This window comes from Astyanax mexicanus, chromosome 17 (genome assembly GCF_023375975.1).
Source record: "Astyanax mexicanus isolate ESR-SI-001 chromosome 17, AstMex3_surface, whole genome shotgun sequence".
In the NCBI taxonomy this organism is placed as follows: Eukaryota; Metazoa; Chordata; class Actinopteri; order Characiformes; family Acestrorhamphidae; genus Astyanax; species Astyanax mexicanus.
In genome coordinates this window covers 11084912-11103107 of record NC_064424.1, presented here as the reverse complement: position 1 = coordinate 11103107, position 18196 = coordinate 11084912, and the positions used below count along the sequence as shown (strand labels likewise).

Below are 18196 nucleotides of genomic sequence, written 5' to 3'. Positions count from 1 at the left end.
TCTGCTTGTGTCGGAGTACATTATATGTCGTGTATATCTAAATTCCTTTAAAAAGCCAGAGTACCAGCCCCCACCTCCTTATCAGTGCCCCACTATCCAGTGTTTCTCTATCGAACTCTCTCCCTCGCACACACACACACACACACACACATTTTCACACCACTGCAGAGTGAGATGCTCAGGGCAGATTTGTTTTTTTCCTTCCTGCCTGATCAGGTTTTCAGATCAGCTTGCTCACACCATGTGATGGTTTGCTGAAAATGAAATGACTGTCACTGAAGGCCGAACCCAAACCGGAGTGATCAAATTCCGTGGGATCTGTTTGCAGTTGGGATGTAAAAGCGAATATCAGGGTGTTTGATGGAAAAATCCGGATTTGAATGCTGAGTAAACAGAGCCTGGAATGAAGGCAGGCTGAATATGGTCACACTGCCCCTACTGAGCATGTGCTGAATAACAACCACACCACTCGACTGATCATACTGTGTTTATTACATTCTCAGCTGACTGATGATGAAAATAAAGAAATCTCTTTCTCTCTTTTCCTTTCTCTCCCTCTCTCTATCTCTCTGATTTACAGTTATCCAGCTGTGTGCGAGTTCCTACAAAATAATAACTTGTTATCAGTCATCCGAGCACACGAAGCACAAGACGCAGGGTATGTACACACACACACACACATACACCCATTGCCTCCAGTGCTTATTCCTATTGTTGATGTATTTATTATCTCTCTATTGCTTTTTATTTCTTTCTATTTCCCCCATCTTTTTGTTTCTCCCTTTTCTTTATATCTCTTTTCGTCTTTTTCTCTCTCTTGATCTCTTTCTCTCCTCTCTCTTTTTTCTGTATTTGTATTTTTCTCTCTTGCTCTCCCTCTCATAACTCTTTTTTGCTTTTCTTCTCTCTCTTGCTTTCTATTTTCATTTCTCTCTTTTTCTGTGTTCCTCTTTTTTCTCTGTATTTTTCTCTCTCTATCTGTTCTCTCTCGGTTTTCTCTTTCACAATCTCCCATTTACTCCTTCTCTCTTGTTTCTCCTTCTCTTTCTCTCCATCTTTCTTTTGCATTCTATTGTTTGTTCTCACTACTTTTCCTATTTTATCTCTTCTTTCTCTGTTTTGTCTCTCTTAATCTCTCCTTTATTCATTCTCTCTTGTTTCTCCTTCTCTTTCTCTCAATCTTTCTCTTTCTCTCTCTACTTCTTATGATTTCTATTTTTCGGTCTCTTTACTTTTCCTATTTCTCTCTTTTTCTGTCTTCTTCTTTTTTGTATATTTTTCTCTCCTTTTTACTATCCCTATCTTTCCTCTCTCTCTGTTTTCTCTCACACAATTTCCCCTTTATTCATTCTCTCTTGTTTCTCCTATTCTTTCTCTCAATCTCTCTCTTTCTCTCCTTCTTTCTATTGCTTAATATTTTTCGGCCTCCCGACTTTTCCTATTTCTCTCTTTTTCTGTCTTCTCTTTTTTTCTCTTTTCCTCCTACTCTCTCTATCTCTTCTCTCTGTTTTCTCAATCTTCTCTCTCTCTTGTTTCTTTCTTTTAATCTCTTTTTCTCTTGCTTTTTACTTTTTCTATTTTTCTCTTTTTCTGTCTTCTCTTTTATTCCTCTGTATTTCTCTCTCGCTCTCTCTTTCTCATTATTCATATCTCTCCTCTCTTTTTTCTTTCTCTTTCTCTCTCACTTTCTCCATTTTCTCCCTCTCTCTGTCTTCTTTTTTTCTCTATTTATTTCTCTCTTCCAATGACTGTCTCACTCTTACAATCTCCTTCCGTCTCTCTCTTTTCTCTTTTTCTCTCTCTCTCTTTCTCTCTCTCAGATACCGGATGTACAGGAAGAGTCAGACCACTGGCTTCCCCTCCTTAATCACCATCTTCTCCGCACCCAACTATCTTGATGTTTACAATAATAAAGGTGGGTAAAGTCTATTTACATACAGATTACACAACCGTCCCTTAACACACACCAACATCAGCTCTCAGTGACTGATCCCACAATACTGTATTACAATAATATGTAATACAATACAATTCTGCATTACAGTAAACAGAAAAAAGGAGATATGTGTGTGTGTGTGTATATACCTGCATGCTAGATTTTACCACAGAGAGTAGGCCAGATAGAGGGAGAGGTTGTGTGTGTGTGTGTGTGTGTGTGTGTGTGTGAGAGAGTGTGTGTGCATGTATGGTGGTGGGTGTTATAGTGAGCAGAGCAGATAGGAGGAGATGTGTGTGTGGGGGGGGAGATGCTGTCAGCTTGACTGACTCCTTCCATGTGCCTTTATCTCTCCTGATGGAACAGGGTCATCAGCTCAGGGCTCAGCTGGGCCATCTAGTGGACCTCTCACAGAACACACAGACAAATATCCACGCATACAAGCAAGCACATGCACAGACACGCGTACAGAGAGACGCAAACATATGTTTAAATTCCTCTCAGAGCTCAGTGTAACTACAAAATTAAATCATCCAGATACATTACAATATCCCAATCTAGAATACACCACTTATCTACAATATAAATGATAGAATACAAGATATTTTAATGGTGCTGCACTTAAAAAGAAGGGCATAAGTTGTTTGGTGGTGCATTTAATCAGGACTTTCATCATTAAGTCAGGTATTGCAACTAAAGCAGCAATTCCAACGTACTGAAGCTTTAATCAGGCAATGTGGCTCACCTAACAGTATCACAGTATCATTTGTGGCTACTGTACATACAGCTCTAGAAAAAAAATTAAGAGACCACTTCAGTTTCTGAATCAGTTTCTCTAATATATGTTTGGTATATGTTTAAATAAAATATTACGGAAAACATTTCTCCCAAATTCCAAATAAAAATACTGTAATTTATAGCATTTATTTGCAGAAAATGAGAAACAGCTGAAATAACATAAAAGATTCAGAACTTTCAGACCTCAAATAATGCAAAGAAAACAAGTTCATATTCATAAAGTTTTAAGAGTTCAGAAATCAATATTTGGTGGAATAACCCTGGTTTTTAATCACAGTTTTCATGCATCTTGGCATGTTCTCCTCCACCAGTCTTACACACTGATTTAAGCAGTTCAGCTTGATTTGATGGTTTGTGATCATCCATCTTCCACTTGATTACATTCCAGAGGTTTTTAATTTGGTAAAATCAAAGAAAATCATCAATTTTAAGTGGTCTCTTATTTATTTTTATTTTTTTTCAGAGCTGTATGTTTAATAAAGGATTTACCACATTTTTAATGGCAATTCCAAATCTACTGTTAATTAAAACTGTTCCTATTTAATGGAACCAAAAGTAGTTCTTCAAAGGCATCACTCAAATGCTTTATAACAATTAAAGCATCTTTTTTTTAATTTTCCATTGGAAGTTTCCTCCCTTACTCATCTCCAGCTCTGCATGTGTTCACAGCACCAAAAATAGTTGGGTGGTTGGGTGGCTGCTGGAATTTGAAGTGAGTCGCTGAAGTGTGGGGCACAAGTCAGAGCAGAAGGCTGACACAATGCAAGAGGGAGTCCCTGCAGTCAGTCTGCGACCTCCAGGGCTGACATGTTTACTGCTAGGATTAAACAGCAAAGTCAAAGAATAGCTAGGAATGACCAAAGGTCAAAGTTGTGCTGTACACCAGAGGACTTTTGAAACTGGGAGGATTTAACCCTTTCGGACGTGGGAGCCAAGCAATCAGCTTTTAATATAAACAAATGTTACTTATTCATCAAATCTCTTCCTGAATTTGTCTTTCTACAACATGCAATGCATCTCTGAAATGAAATTTGTAAGAGAATGTTCCCTTACATCTAAGGTTGGACAATTATTAGGACATTTATTGTAAGTGACATTCAGAACCTCTAATTAAAGAAACCTTGTCATCAAAATAAAGCTTAAAATACAGCTTAAATTTTTTTTATTCTGGTAATTCTTCTTAAAACGTCTCTTAATTATTTTCCCACTGTGTGTATTCAGTCTGCAACATGGAAGCAACAAGGAGGAGAACTCAAAACACCAACTACTCCAACTGAGCAACATAAGCAGCTTTATACCAAAGAAACATGCTATGTCTGTCCTAAATTCAAATAATTGTTAAAGTGGCAACAAAAATTATTTTGTTTCTAATCTGAAAGCAGAAGTATTTCTGTGTGGAGAAGGGATGCAATATTGTGTTTTATGGTACCAGTGTGCTGACCATCCCTGCTAGGCGTACAGCCTCTAAAAGAGGATCTGGCTCAGTTTTACTGAACGCGAGCGGCTGGTGGAGCAATGGAGACTTCAGAAGGGGAAACTCAGAGCTCAGTAGCTCATTCACTCAGAGTAAAAACAAAGTGTGTAGTTAAAGTGAAGTTTCTGACTGAGTGTGCTCTCTCTGACTGAACATAACCTGGAATCGAATTCATACGCTCTGAAAGAAGAATCACCCATTCTCACCAGAGAGGGCCCTAAATCCCGAAACGTATGGACATCAGTTTTAACTAAAACAATTATTCATTAAAATTAATTATTTGTTTATTGATTTTAAGGTAACAAGGTAAAAAAAATCATGTTACTGCTCACTCAGCACTAATTTGACCTCATTTGGTTCAGAGGTTAAAGAAAATTATACAAATGCAGAAGTTTTTGTGCCAAAAGAACTCATCCTGGACATCTGTCAAAACTAGAATCTCCTAACCTCTACTCACGTATTAACATTGTTTTGCAAAAAGCTAGTGTCTCAATTTTTGGCGGGTTTCACTTTTTTACGTAAAGGGAATCTAGCAGTTGTTCTTTATATAGTGTTAAAATTCCATGAAAAAATAAAGTTAAATTTTTTTTTTTTTTTTTAATGACTTACAATTGAATAATTTTACACTTACATCCACTGACAGTCAAACTGTTTTTTATTCTTTTTAAAATTTGTCATTTTTGGAGATATAAGATTTTTGCAACATATTAGTAAGACAGACTTTTAAGACTGTATGTATATTACATTGTATTACATGCTCATCCGTTGCTGCACTGTTTATTGACTGCCCTTTACCCCATTCATCATTAGTCATCATTAGTTTCTGACAACAGGACCACTGATGACCAGATGGCATCTGGGTAGCGGGCCATTCACTTTAGGCACTGCAGCACTGCTGTAGTTTTTACACGTCAGTGTTGCCGCTGTGTTGAGAGTGGCTTAATACTACAGAAAATTAAATGTGCCTGATGATATAGTAAATAGTAATACACAATAAGTAATACATAGACATGCCAAAATGCCTTGTCATTAGCATGCTGGTCACTGTATAGCCACACCCACAAGATAACACCTCATAGTTTACACTGGTGTGGGCATTCTAAAGGCGTCCCCCAAGGTAGCACTTCATGATTAATTTATATGCTGCAATTCTATGAGCTGATGTCATATAACGCCTGAAAGCGCAGCAATCACTTCAAAGTTCATGGAAAATGTTGCAACTCAGCGTGCGCATTTATGTGGAAAAGGGCAACTACTTGTTAACGATCAATCTGCAAATGAATCCAACAGCTCTGGATGGTATATAAATGTGGAGATCATTTCTTACTGCTTATTGATTAGATAATAAGAGAGTTTCAGAGCTTACTAACTGTAATGATGTGTGTGTGTGTGTTTGTGTTTTCTTTACCAGCCGCTGTTCTGAAATATGAGAATAATGTAATGAACATCCGACAGTTCAACTGCTCCCCCCATCCCTACTGGCTGCCAAACTTCATGGACGTCTTCACCTGGTCTCTGCCCTTTGTGGGAGAGAAAGGTAATCTACAACTAGGTTTAACTAGCAAAAAGTCAAGACTTGTCAAGGTTTTCTTTCCTGAATTTACTCCTGGAGCTACAAGGACAGGGCTTAATATACATACAGGTGCATCTCAAAAAATTTAAATATCATTGAAATCTTAATTCAGTTCAAAATGTAAAACTCATATATTATATAGACATATTACACACAGAGTGATCTATTTTAAGCTTGTATTAGTCCTGCTGGAAAATGAAATCTGCATCTCCATAAAAGTGCTGTAAGAGCTCCAAACCATCACTGACCATCAGTAAATTTTGCATTTCATTTGAACACCAAGAGACCAGAGTCTGGAGGAAGAGTGAAGAAACACACAGTCCAAACTGCTTGAGGTCTAGTGTGAAGTTTCCACCAATCAGTGATGGTTTGGAGAGACATGTCATCTGCTGGTGTTGATCCACTGTATTTTATTATCAAGTCTAAAGTCAGTGCAGTGTTTTCCTGGAAAATTGTACAGCACTTCATGCTTCTCTCTCCTGGCAACGTTTATGGAGATGTGGATTTCATTTTCCAGCAGGACTTTGCATACTGCCCACACTGCCAAAAGTACCAATTGGTTTTAAGTAATATTCAAATTTTCTGAGATACTGACTCTTAGATTTTTATTAACAATAAAAAATTAACGCTTGAAATAGATCATACCTCTATATAGTAATTAAGTTTGACATTTTGAACTGAATAATTATGTACATACTATACATCCACTATACTGTCCAAATGTTTGAAGACACCCCATCTAATAAACAGATTGTATTACATTGCATTGAGCTCTAGAGCAGTAGAACTTTGCTTCCTGGAATAGAACAGTTGGGAAGTTGGGGAAAAGGTTAAGGTGGGGTTGTGATCAAATCTTTACTGGACAGTAGAGACAGTATTTCATCAAAAGCAGGGTAAACTCTATTAATACTATTAATTTCATGATATAGTCCATGTAAATGTTTAAGCTTTGCGTGCATGCTGCTAATACATGGGTTGTAAGATTACATTACTTGTTTAAGATTAATATTAAGCTACCTTAGCACTGTATTAAATCTGTATCTTCTTTCTCCTGCAGTCACAGAGATGCTAGTGAATGTGTTGAGCATCTGCTCTGATGACGAGCTGATGAACGATGGAGATGAGATCTTTGATGGTAAGAGAACTCATTTAAATGACCTACACAGTCTTACTGCCTTCACAGCCATCATCTTCTTATCCTCCCAGGAGCTGTACAGAACATTCCATGCAAAGCACAACAAGAGCTGAAAGCTGAGATTGTTCCTAAAATATATCACGTTGTTCTTGCTTCCAGCAAGCCTTGCATTAAAAAGCTATTGACTGTAGAAGATTCTCCCTGTGGCAATGCAGTCTGAGCCTGAACTCTCTTGTCTACCCACAGCCAACGCAGCAGCTGCTCGGAAAGAGGTGATTAGGAACAAGATCCGTGCCATTGGGAAGATGGCCAAGATGTTCTCTGTGCTCAGGTATGAGAGGGACTTCCAGAGGCTGAGTCATTTCTGTCTGGTTGTCTGTGTCAACTACTTACGAAACATCCTGCCAATACAAGAGAATGACTTTTGAAGATGTTCGTGCTTTTGAGTGCCTATATTCCTGTATACTCCTGCACTCTCCATACATACAGCCCTGGAAAAAATTAAGAGACCAGTTTCTGAATCAGTTTCTCTGAGTTTCTCTATTTTTAGGTATATGTTTGAGTTAAAATGTACTTTGTGGTTATATTCTATAAACTACGGACAACATTTCTCCCAAAAAAAAGATGCAGAGCTTTCAGACCTCAAATAATGCAAAGAAACAAGTTCATATTCATACAGTTTTAAGAGTTCAGAAATCAATATTTGGTGGAATAACCCTGGTTTTTAATCACAGTTTCTCCTCCACCAGTCTTACACACTGCTTTTGGATACCTTTATGCCACTCCTGGTGCAAAAATTTAAGCAGTTCAGCTTGGTTTGATGACTTGTGATCATCCATCTTCCTCTTGATTATATTCCAGAGGTTTTTAGTTTGGTAAAATCAAGGAAACTCATCATTTTTAGGTGGTTCTATGCAGAGAGAATATTTGATGTGTTTTTTTAATTATTATTTGAGCTTAATGTTTCTGGCCTCCTGCATTGGTACTCTACTTTTGCAGATGCTATTGTTGGCCTTAGTTCCTTACACACGTTAGCAGTTGTGGAGGCCTCAGAATTAAAGCATTATCAACCTCATTAGTCATGCAGTCTCATATACTGTACATATATTTGCTTATTTATCAATCTAGTTAGGCAATATAGTCCCTAAGCCACTAATTTAAGACACTGCTATATATTTCTGAGGACTGTATCTGTATGGCTTCAGCACTTTAAGGCAGACACTACTGTGTATATCCAAATGTTTGTCTTGTCCCTGATTTTATTAGATGTCTCGCTAATAAAATAGGAATCTCTGAAACAAATAAACATAAATCTTTTGCTTTCCTACCTAAAGTTAGGCACAGGGTAAATAGATATAACCTCCCAGCATTGAGCTGTGGTAGAGTGGAACTGTGTTCTCTGGAAAATTGGGATTTTGGGATTAACTGTGGATTAGGGATGAGGTGGGGTGGTGATCGTCCAACATCCTGACCTCACTAAAGCTTTTGTTGTCACTAAATGCAATCAGACCTTTACCTATCCCTGGATAGAAGATACTCCAGTAGTTTTTCCAACAAAAAATCCAGGATGAACTGTTGTTTAATGATCGATTGATTTAGGAGGAAATGAGTGAATGAGCAGGAATCCCAGTAGTTTTATTCACATAGTGTAAATATCACATTGTTTAATTCTAGGTCAAAATACTGCAGAATTCAACATTTCTCTTATTGAAACAACCAATCTAGACCTATAAGAGTTAACTTTAGAGGACTGTAAGAGGGAAAAATGCTAATCTCTGCAGAGCAGAGGCAGGAAGGAAACCAGTTAGATGTGCCTAGTATAAGGAAACAACCATCAACTATAGCATCTACAATACTAGAGCCGAATATGAGGAGACTCATCTTAATTTTAATTACTGTGTGTGTGTGTTTATCTTAGTGTATTTACTGTCTATCTGTGTGTATTTACTGTGTTATGTTTCTTCGCTTACTGTGTAAAATGTAAAATGTCATCAGATAATAAGGCAAATAAAAGAGTAAATAACTTACTTAGTAATGTTCTCTGCAGAGAGGAGAGTGAGAACGTCTTGACCCTGAAGGGTCTGACCCCAACTGGCATGCTGCCCAGCGGAGTTCTGTCTGGGGGCAAACAGACTCTACAGAGTGGTGAGCATAGTGGCCCTACACGGGTTCTGTCTCTTGCCCTGTTTTTTTTTCAACAATTTCTCTCTTTCTATACACTTTCTCTGTCTGTCTCTTCCACTTGTCTCTCCATCTGTCTCTCTCTGTATCCTCTGACAGACTCCAGACTTTGGGTGCTTCTCTCTCTGCAACACAATTCTGAGAGTTGCCTCAAAGTCTGGACCTCAGGGGGTCAGTTTCCCCTTAGTGGGTAAACTGGGGTGAGGTGAGCGTGAGTCTGTGCCAGTAAGCACAATTGGAAAAAAACAAACTGGTGTCCGGGAACAAGTATGTTTGCGCCTAAAAGAGGTTGACTGATTCTGTGGTCCATAGTCTGGTTGGCATGCATGTGTCTGCGCAGGGTCGTCCGCGCACCGCTTGTTGCACCATTGCTGCCCGTGCCTTACTATCGTTGCATGGCTTGTTCAAGTGTAACCCACTCCCCTCCTCTCCCTCCAGCCACCATCGAGGCCATCGAAGCCATCGAGACAGAAGAAAGTGACGGCGAAGGTAAATTCAGGACATGCATCTTGGCCTTAGCCTCCATCAGCTGTTGACAAGCCATAATCAGCTAACATCCGCTAAGAGTTTACATTGGCAGAGAACTGCGTGGTTTGTAGCCCTTATGAAGGATTTTAACTGTCTGGCATATTCAGGTGTTTCCCTGCTATAACAAACCAAGCCCTTCCTGGGTTTGGAAGTGGGTGTGTGAGAGCACCTACTTGGGAAAACACCAAAATATGCCAGGCAGAGGTACTCCTGGCCAAGGGTTTGGGAACCACTAATGTAGAAGGAATATTGACAGGATCAATGCACTAAGCTTTGAGAAAGGGCAAGGCAGATATCTGGGACATTGCGCTCAATAGCACTCAGGCAGTCAGAGTAAACACTTATTAACATTCAATTATTTCAAGGGTAATGTGCAGTTGTTGACAAAAAGAAATAATGCACCAAGAAGAGTTGTTGGAATTAAGTGAAACATTATGTGTGTGAATGTGATAATGTATAATATAAGTGACTAAACACAAAGATGCTGCAGTTGGGCCTGTAAATTCTGGACACTCGTATGTTACAGAGGCTGGCATTCTAACTGGTTGAATAAATGTTCGAAAAATAAATCTAGCTAACAGGCATGGAAACTGCTGCAATCTATTAGAGGCACACTTCTGGAAAACCTGTGCAGTGTGTGAGTGAGCATTATACTGCTGAAAACTTCCAAATGGAAGCTCTGCTATGAGGTTTTCTGCAAATATTGCAGAGCTGTAAGTGTCCCTCATATCACTATTAGGGGTGAGTGTCTGTCGTATGTGGTGGATTCCCAACAGTTAGAGTAGTGTGTTGCTCCACAACAACAGAGGGGGAATAAAAAAAAGCTCATCACAAGGCCTTCATACTCAAACCCAATTGTTGTTGGATTCCTAAAAGAACCTTGATTTGTCGCCAAAGACAATATAGATGGACTGTAGCAGTCCATGATTCTTGTAAACAATACCACTGTAAACCAAAGATGTACCCCCTCTCAAAGTCTGTCAACTGGGCAAAATGAGTGAATGGTGCAGCAGTCAACAATCTATCACCAAGAGGTACACTATCGTAAAGTTCCCTTGAATGTGCCGCAGCCAATAATCTCTCACCAAGTGGTACACTATCCTAAAGTTCGTTGGATGTGCCGCAGTCAATGATCTCTCACCAAGAGGTACACTATACTAAAGTCCCATTGGATGCGCCACAGTCAGTAATCTCTCACCAAGAGGTACACTATCCTAAAGTCCCTTGGGATAGCCTTTTTATTGGGCAGCTATGGAAGCATTTTTACACCTTTTACATCTTGTGAAAAGACCTCTAACCAGACCTCATCTGTAATTATTTACATATTTGCCTGAGAAATGATTGTGTGTTTTACAGCAGTTTAGGGTGCATTATTTCTTTTTGGCCAATGAGTGAATCTGGAACAAGAAAAGTAACACATAATAAGTGTCTTGTGCTTTTGTTGCAGATAAAGTGGCAAGTACAAGTGTTCCATAGATGATTTATACTGTAATCCAAAAGAACAGGGACATCTAGTAACAGTCCTGGAAGTCCAGAACAGTTTGGTAAAATACACACGATTCCGCTTAGCTCCAGGATTAAGTAGATTTTAAGGTTACAGCAGGGGAATCACCAAACTGTGCTGGACTCTGGCCTTTTAGGACCAGATCTAGAGCCTCTGCAGTAAAGAGAGTTTACTCTTCACCAGATATTTACAGTGCTCTTTCTCAGCACAGCAAAGGACCATCTCTGTGAAGAATGCATGATGGTTTGATAAGCCGTCTGATACAGAGGCATGATGACTTGAGTTTTTTGTTCAGCCCTTTGTTGAGTTCTTTTTCTCAATCTCTCATGAGGCATATATATATATATGAACATAGCATGTGGTGACTGGAACTCTCAGGAACTCCCAGCCAACCAGAGTGTGTTAGCCTCTTCCACAACCTCTCGCGCTCTAAAACAGGCACACCTCAGTCGCTCAAACACGAGGATTGGCCCACAGTAAAGGGAATTGGGTGTTGCTTCCTCTCTAGTCTTCTGTCTATTGATTTAAGAACAAAAGGAAAAGGCTGGTATTCGACAGCAGATGATAGGGGTTGCTGGTTTTGGTATTCAGAAATTATTACTGGATGTTGGTATTGAGGAATAATTGCCATAGATTGGTACAAAGATTTTAAAGCTGCATTCTATTCCTAAATTGGAAACTAAATGCATTTGTTTATGGTGAAACGTAGGTTCAGAGCAGGTTCAGATCAGCATACAGTACAATTACCATTGTTTGCATTGATTGGTGGGTATCTTAAAGCAGTTAGAGAATTGCAAAACTATGTCAAGCTATTGTTCAATGTTTTTGTTCAATCAGAGGTGGGTAGAGTAGCCAAAAACAGAACCATTACTTCAAAATAATACTTAGTCAAGTAGAAGTAAAAGTGGTCATTTGAATTATTACTTAAGTAAAATTAAGAAAGTATTCAGTAAAACACTAGTCTATCTCAATCTCATTTATTAATCAAAATAAAACTGCATTATGACACTCTTATTTAGGTATCACATAAAACCCAAATTAGGACTGATTTCTGTGCTCTTTAAAACAAAAGTACTGTCTTTTAAAACTACTCTAACCCTGTGTTCACACTGGCAGGCAACAGAGTGAAAGGCGACCACTCATTTCCTATGGGAGGGAGCAATTTGTAGCTGTGACATGGCAACAATAAAATTATGCAAATTAATTATGATGCAGTAAAGCGACATTCTACACCAATTGGCCGGAGAGCCCCACCTTCTGCTCTCTGCTGTACTTTGTTAATATCCCTTGCAGTGTGGGTTCTGAAGGTGGCAGTGAGGCTTATAACTGCTATGTATGATGTTTTAATTTTATACAATGCATTTTTGGGGCAAATATCTATTTAAATCAAATGTATTTACATAGCACTTTCTGTCACAAAGCAGCTTTGCAGAAATGTGATTTCAGGACAGAGAATCAGACAAAACACTGAACATACAATACAGAAGCCCAGGTGAGCAACAGAGGCAGAGCTGGAGGAAGAAGAAACTTGGGAGGAACCAAGGCTCACATGTACCTTATATTATCACATGTACTTATCACATGTACAAATACAAATACAAATACAAATACAGGTCAGTTTAGAGAAAAATAAATCTAACTCAATATGTAGCTTGCTAGAATGCTAACCAGCCACGGTGCTATATGCTCTCTTGCAACAGCGCAAAAAGCGCAAAAAGCAACTTGTTGCCTGCCAGTGTGAACGCAGGGTTAAAAGTATAATTTGTTAATTCTACTAGAGTAAATGTAATAGAGTAAATGTAGTGTGTTACTATCCACCTCTGCTCATTATCAGGTAAAGTGTTAATAGTATAGTAGTTTTAAATGCTGTGTTTCTTACCATTACTTATACTGAATTGCAGACTGTATGACAACAAGACATTTCGTGTTTATAAATTAATTTCTGCATTTTAGGTCTGCAAAAAAAATAGACAGTATTGAATGTATCCTTTAATAAGTCTGCCATTTGGCACCAAGGACACCAAACAATAAATGGTTGTAAGTGGTATTTGGTCCCATTTTGCCATCATTCCAATTTTTATTTAACAAATTGAGTTCAATGAAATAAAACTCCTTATAAATGTAGAAAACAATGTGTTTTGATGAGTTTTTGATGGTTGTTAATGAATGACAGCAAGGTTTTCATTGTATGTAGGGGCAGTATTACAGATTCTCAGAATACAGAATGCAGCTTTAAAAAAAGATGCTAACAACAAAGCAAAATGCCGGTGCTCATTCGTTTCTGTGCCATCCCTTTCCACAGCCATCCGCGGCTTTTCTCCACAGCACAAGATCAGCAGCTTCGAGGAGGCTAAAGGTCTGGACCGCATCAACGAGCGCATGCCTCCCCGTAAGGACGGGGTGAACCACGTAGGCCACTCCATGGGCAAAATGAACATGTCCGAGGCCAACGGCACCGACGACAACAGCAACATCCAGTGATGCAGCGGCCACCTGCCGGCCCACACTCAAGCCTGTGCCACCGCTGCACTACATGGCAGGATCTCGCCAAACCCCTAATTTAAGGCCTCCCAATACCAACAGTCCCCCCTCCCCCCCGCAACATAACACTGCATATGCATCCACCTCTGCTCCAGTATCCAATTAGACAAGACTAATTATCCACGTTCAGATCTGTCATGGAAGTGGGAGGATGGAGGTCTATTTTTTGCTGCCAGTTTACTGTATGTGGGTTTATCGCTGTTAAACGTTAAAAAGTTAAACGTTCTGACACTTTTTCGAGTGTGTTGAGCAGGATGGGAAAGGGGGTGGGATTTTTTTGCCCAGGTTTTGTGGGGGGCCGGGATCTGTGGGAGGGTTGTTACGGGGTGGTTTGGGGATATGTCAGCCAGGAATGGCTGGAAGTGTCTTTATCGGAATGGGCCGCGGGGTCCCTTTGGGCCAGTCTGCCAATTACTTTCTTTCTGACTCCACCCCATACACCAAAGTGGGCGGGGTCTAGGGATTAGAAAACTCTCTTAAGCCGGATCCATCGCAGCTCATCGGTAGGGGTGGCCAGCCAGTACCAATGCCACGCACACATCTTAATATTTTGATTAAGAGTTTTCTTCTGAGCCCATCTCATAATAAAAATTATCTCACTGTTGAAACATGTTTTGCTACTAGTATTAATGAATACAAAATTTGAAATGACAAAAAAAAGAATAATGAAATGTTTGTATGAAAGGACATTAAAAGAGAAAAAATATGTACATTTTATTACTTGCAATGCAATCTTACCTGAGTATTTTTATTTATTGATTTCATTTTTTTTTTTATCTTTTTGTTTCTTTTTTGTTGGTAAGTTGCCATACAACTGGGTGGGTGGGTGTGTGGGTGGGTGTAGGGGTGCTTGCGCTTGTTGGCTGTGGACTTGTGAACCCCACCATCTGTTGTGTGGACCAAGCAAAGCACTGAGGATTTTGGGGCTGCAGTAGGAGCTTGGGGTCGACCCCTGGCGCCACCTACCTGATTGTTTCTCACCTGCCTGTAACTTGAGAGAGAATGCACATAGTATGTTTCGCAAGTCAAACAAATCTATATATATATATATAAATATATATAAATATATGATTAATACCAACGAAGGACAATATTGAGGACAATGATTTTTAACAGCATCTATGGTACGGAACGCATCAGTGCATGCAATTAAGTTCCTTATTGATATGTGAAATTATAATTGTGATGTGTTTCAATATAGTAGATTTGAATTATTTCCCTCTTCAGATTATATTTGTAAAGTTTAACTTTAAGTTTTTTATATCTATATACAGTATATATATATTTATGATTTTGTAATCTTTACTTCTGTCTTTGATTTCTTTTCTCTTTGATTTTTGTTCGTTTTTTCTTATCAACGTTCTTTTGTTATGGTTGATTTTATTTTTGTATTGTTTTGCTGTACAGGCACTGGCGCTCTTTTTGAGGTGTGAAGCCTTGTGTTTTTCCTTTTCATTTCCTGTTCAGTTGGTGTACAGAAGTTGTTCAATAGTGTGAATGAACATATTACTCAGTGAAAAGCAACATTCAGGCTGCCAAAGCATGATCGCATGGTTTATTCAAATGTAAACAAATTGGACACAATGAAAAATCCTGTGTCTCACTTTGAAAAGGAAAAAATATATTCTCATTATAATTCTTGATGATATTCTTCTTATTCTTACAATTAAGCTTACGGTTCTTTTTTTTTTTTTTTCTGATCCTTGTTTGGTCCAGACGTGGTTTATTTCAGAGAAGGAGTTTAATGGATTTTAACTTGTGACTATTTTTTCTTGTAATTTTCTCTTGAACTAAGTTTTCGCATTTGACTTCCTAAATGATAACACACATTGTAAGCATGCCCTATGGGACAAATCACTTTTTTTACTCTTGAATAAAATATGCATGAACTATAGTGTCTGACCCCTCTTCTGTTGATGTGTTAAACATGGCTGCACTCCTAAAAATGAAAGGATGTGCCATATAAATAAAAGTTTATGCCATATTAATAAAGGAATAATTTCTACATAAAGTGTATTTGTACGTATTTATGAATAAATATATGGTAATATAAGTGAATCGATACTTGTTCTTAACATTGTACACTGTAAACGCAGAAGTTGGATTGAACTCAATTGATTTTAGTCTGTTTTACATAAAATTGGATATTTTTAAACAATACTCAACTATTTTGAGTTAGTTGAACATTTGTGGGCAAATATACATTCAAACAGAGATAAGTAAATAGTTTAGTCTGTTTCCATTAACAGCTTCTTTTCCATTGGCTTCTGTCACAATCTTTTTTTATTAAAAAATAAAATAAAAAAATCCCCTCTAGTTGTAGTAACTTGATTTAAATTTATGCTAATTTAAGTTTTCATTCCCCGCAATTTCTATCAGAGTCGCTTGTCTGACTATCACCCACATTCTAGATGCAGCGTCCACTGTGGGTGGTAATTTCTTCTATGCTATGTTCCCAGTCACAAGATAACACCTCACAACTTATACAGGTGTGAGCATTCTAAAAATTTCCCTTGAGGTCCTATGAGCATGTCAGGGTATTTACACACTTTATATACAGTTGTTAAACTCTTCACTTACTTTAGGTTGCACACATTGCTAACACAAATTTGCAAAAGCACACACAGAGCTGGTCTAGTATCTGTACAGAAGTACAGAAGAACTATCTGGAGCAGATACACATGAACTACTACTACTACTACTGGCACCATACCTAATGGGTATAATGGGGTATAAATTAGGGTGACCATATTTTCATTTGGGTAAACCAGGACACCTGGGAGCGTAATACATGTTTTTGAAGCTGTAAAGGATTAAGGTTGTGGGAGTGAAACAAGTGAGTAAAAAACATCCTAAATATGTTAGAAATGTTACAAATGAACAACTTCTGGTGCTTTTTAAATAGGCCGTCACTTTCTTACAATAACTTAATTTTTACGTGAATTACATAAATTAGTTTTTTGTCGTGTTCTTAAATGTTATTATAAGAGCAGCAGTTAGCCGGAAGTGTTATTTTACGTTTTTTGGGGGGTTTCGTTTGTTTTATTTTATTATATTTTTACGTTGTCTTTATTTTTAAAGCTATCATAGACAAATTGTTTAATGGTTCATCTGTGTTCATCTCAGAGTCGCCAAAAGTCTCCAATAACACCACAAAAACTCTCTAGATTTGTCGGTAGTTGCTTTTTTTTTTTTTTTTTTTTTTACAAAAAAAGTCGCTAAAGGGGCTGAAAAGTCGCTAAATATAGCGACAAAGTCGCTAAGTTGGCAGCACTGACTAACAGTCACACTGTCTACATTCTAACTAAGAACAGGGCTGCTCTCACTGATGCGACTCAGGAATTATGTCACACACAGCGCCGTGTGCAGTGCCCTAGTGCCTGTAACTTTAATGGTCCAATGAAGGATATTTAAAAACAGGACATTTGCAAAACCCTATGCAAAACCCGGGACGGCCGGGACAGGACGTGAAATACGGACATGTCCCGGGAAATACGGACGTTTGGTTACCCTACTATAAATATTAAAATGGTAAAATACTGGTAAATCATAAAATTTAGCACTTGCATTATTGATGTTTCAGGCCAAAATCTTCTCTCGAAACTGTTGCAAAACAATTCACATAATAGTATTCTTTGATAGTAGCCTTTAAAAGTCATTAAACTCATTTAAACATCAGGTTTGAATTCCCAACCACCACTTTAAACAATTCTGACTATGTATACATTTATATAATAGTATACACATCGCCTGTATATACACATCACGTCTATAAACATTGCCTTTTTTCTAACAACAAAAAAACTCATATTTGTGAGACGACTCGTAGCATTCTAAAGCTGAAATGGATGCGTTAGCAACTCATACGTGGAACATCTTTTGCTCGAGTGGAGAGTAAACAGCTTGTCTGACGTACATGCTAAGATCGAGGAGGGTGGTTTGCTTTTGCTGTTTTTGCAGCTATAGCTGCACAGCAGTATTAAGAGATGTGTGGGTACGAGAGAGAAGCATGTAGAGCATGCGTAAAAGAAAAAAGGCACATGAATTCTGATTTGAGCGTTCACATGGATCGGATACGCATCTGATTTAAGACCACATATAAAAGTGAATTTGAAAAAAATCAGATCTTTGAGAAAATAAAATCGGATTTGAGTCACTTCACCCTGGTAATTTGAATGTAGCCTATAAGAACTACACAGTTAGCATCAAGACAAGCTGGTCTTTCTTTTTTAGAACCTCCATCCCTGATATACCAGGAGATTACAGGCCAGAGGTTCTGTAAATAGCCAGCCATACTGAACTGCGGGTGGGAGTCTAATGGGAATCCTACTACAGTGCCGTGTTTGTGCAGTTGTGCGTAATTCGGCAGAGCTGTTGCACTGTTTTTCATCGGAACTGTTTCCTCTCAGCCAGCCTGCAGCCGAACACTCAGCCAGTCAGGGTTGATTTTCCATGAGAGAACTGCATCTGCTTCCTTCCATTCTTCCACAGGAAACTGTGGAACACCGTCAGGGGCCACAGCAACC

At 38.5% G+C, this 18196-nt stretch overlaps 1 protein-coding gene across 2 annotated transcripts in view; it reads left to right on the top strand.

The window, feature by feature from the left end:
• The window catches only part of ppp3ca (protein phosphatase 3, catalytic subunit, alpha isozyme), a 90648-nt gene extending 75084 nt beyond the window's left edge, over positions 1–15564 (top strand). Inside the window, exons 7-14 of one of the 2 annotated variants that reach the window (XM_022676098.2) lie at positions 581–658; positions 1821–1915; positions 5620–5745; positions 6839–6916; positions 7163–7247; positions 8964–9061; positions 9536–9586; positions 13432–15564. In XM_022676098.2, coding sequence (XP_022531819.1) covers positions 581–658; positions 1821–1915; positions 5620–5745; positions 6839–6916; positions 7163–7247; positions 8964–9061; positions 9536–9586; positions 13432–13610 — 790 coding nt within the window. In that variant the 3' untranslated portion in view covers positions 13611–15564. The remainder of the gene's footprint in view (positions 1–580; positions 659–1820; positions 1916–5619; positions 5746–6838; positions 6917–7162; positions 7248–8963; positions 9062–9535; positions 9587–13431) is intronic. The other variant, XM_022676099.2, reaches the window with a different exon arrangement.
• Positions 15565–18196: the final 2632 nt, after the last annotated feature.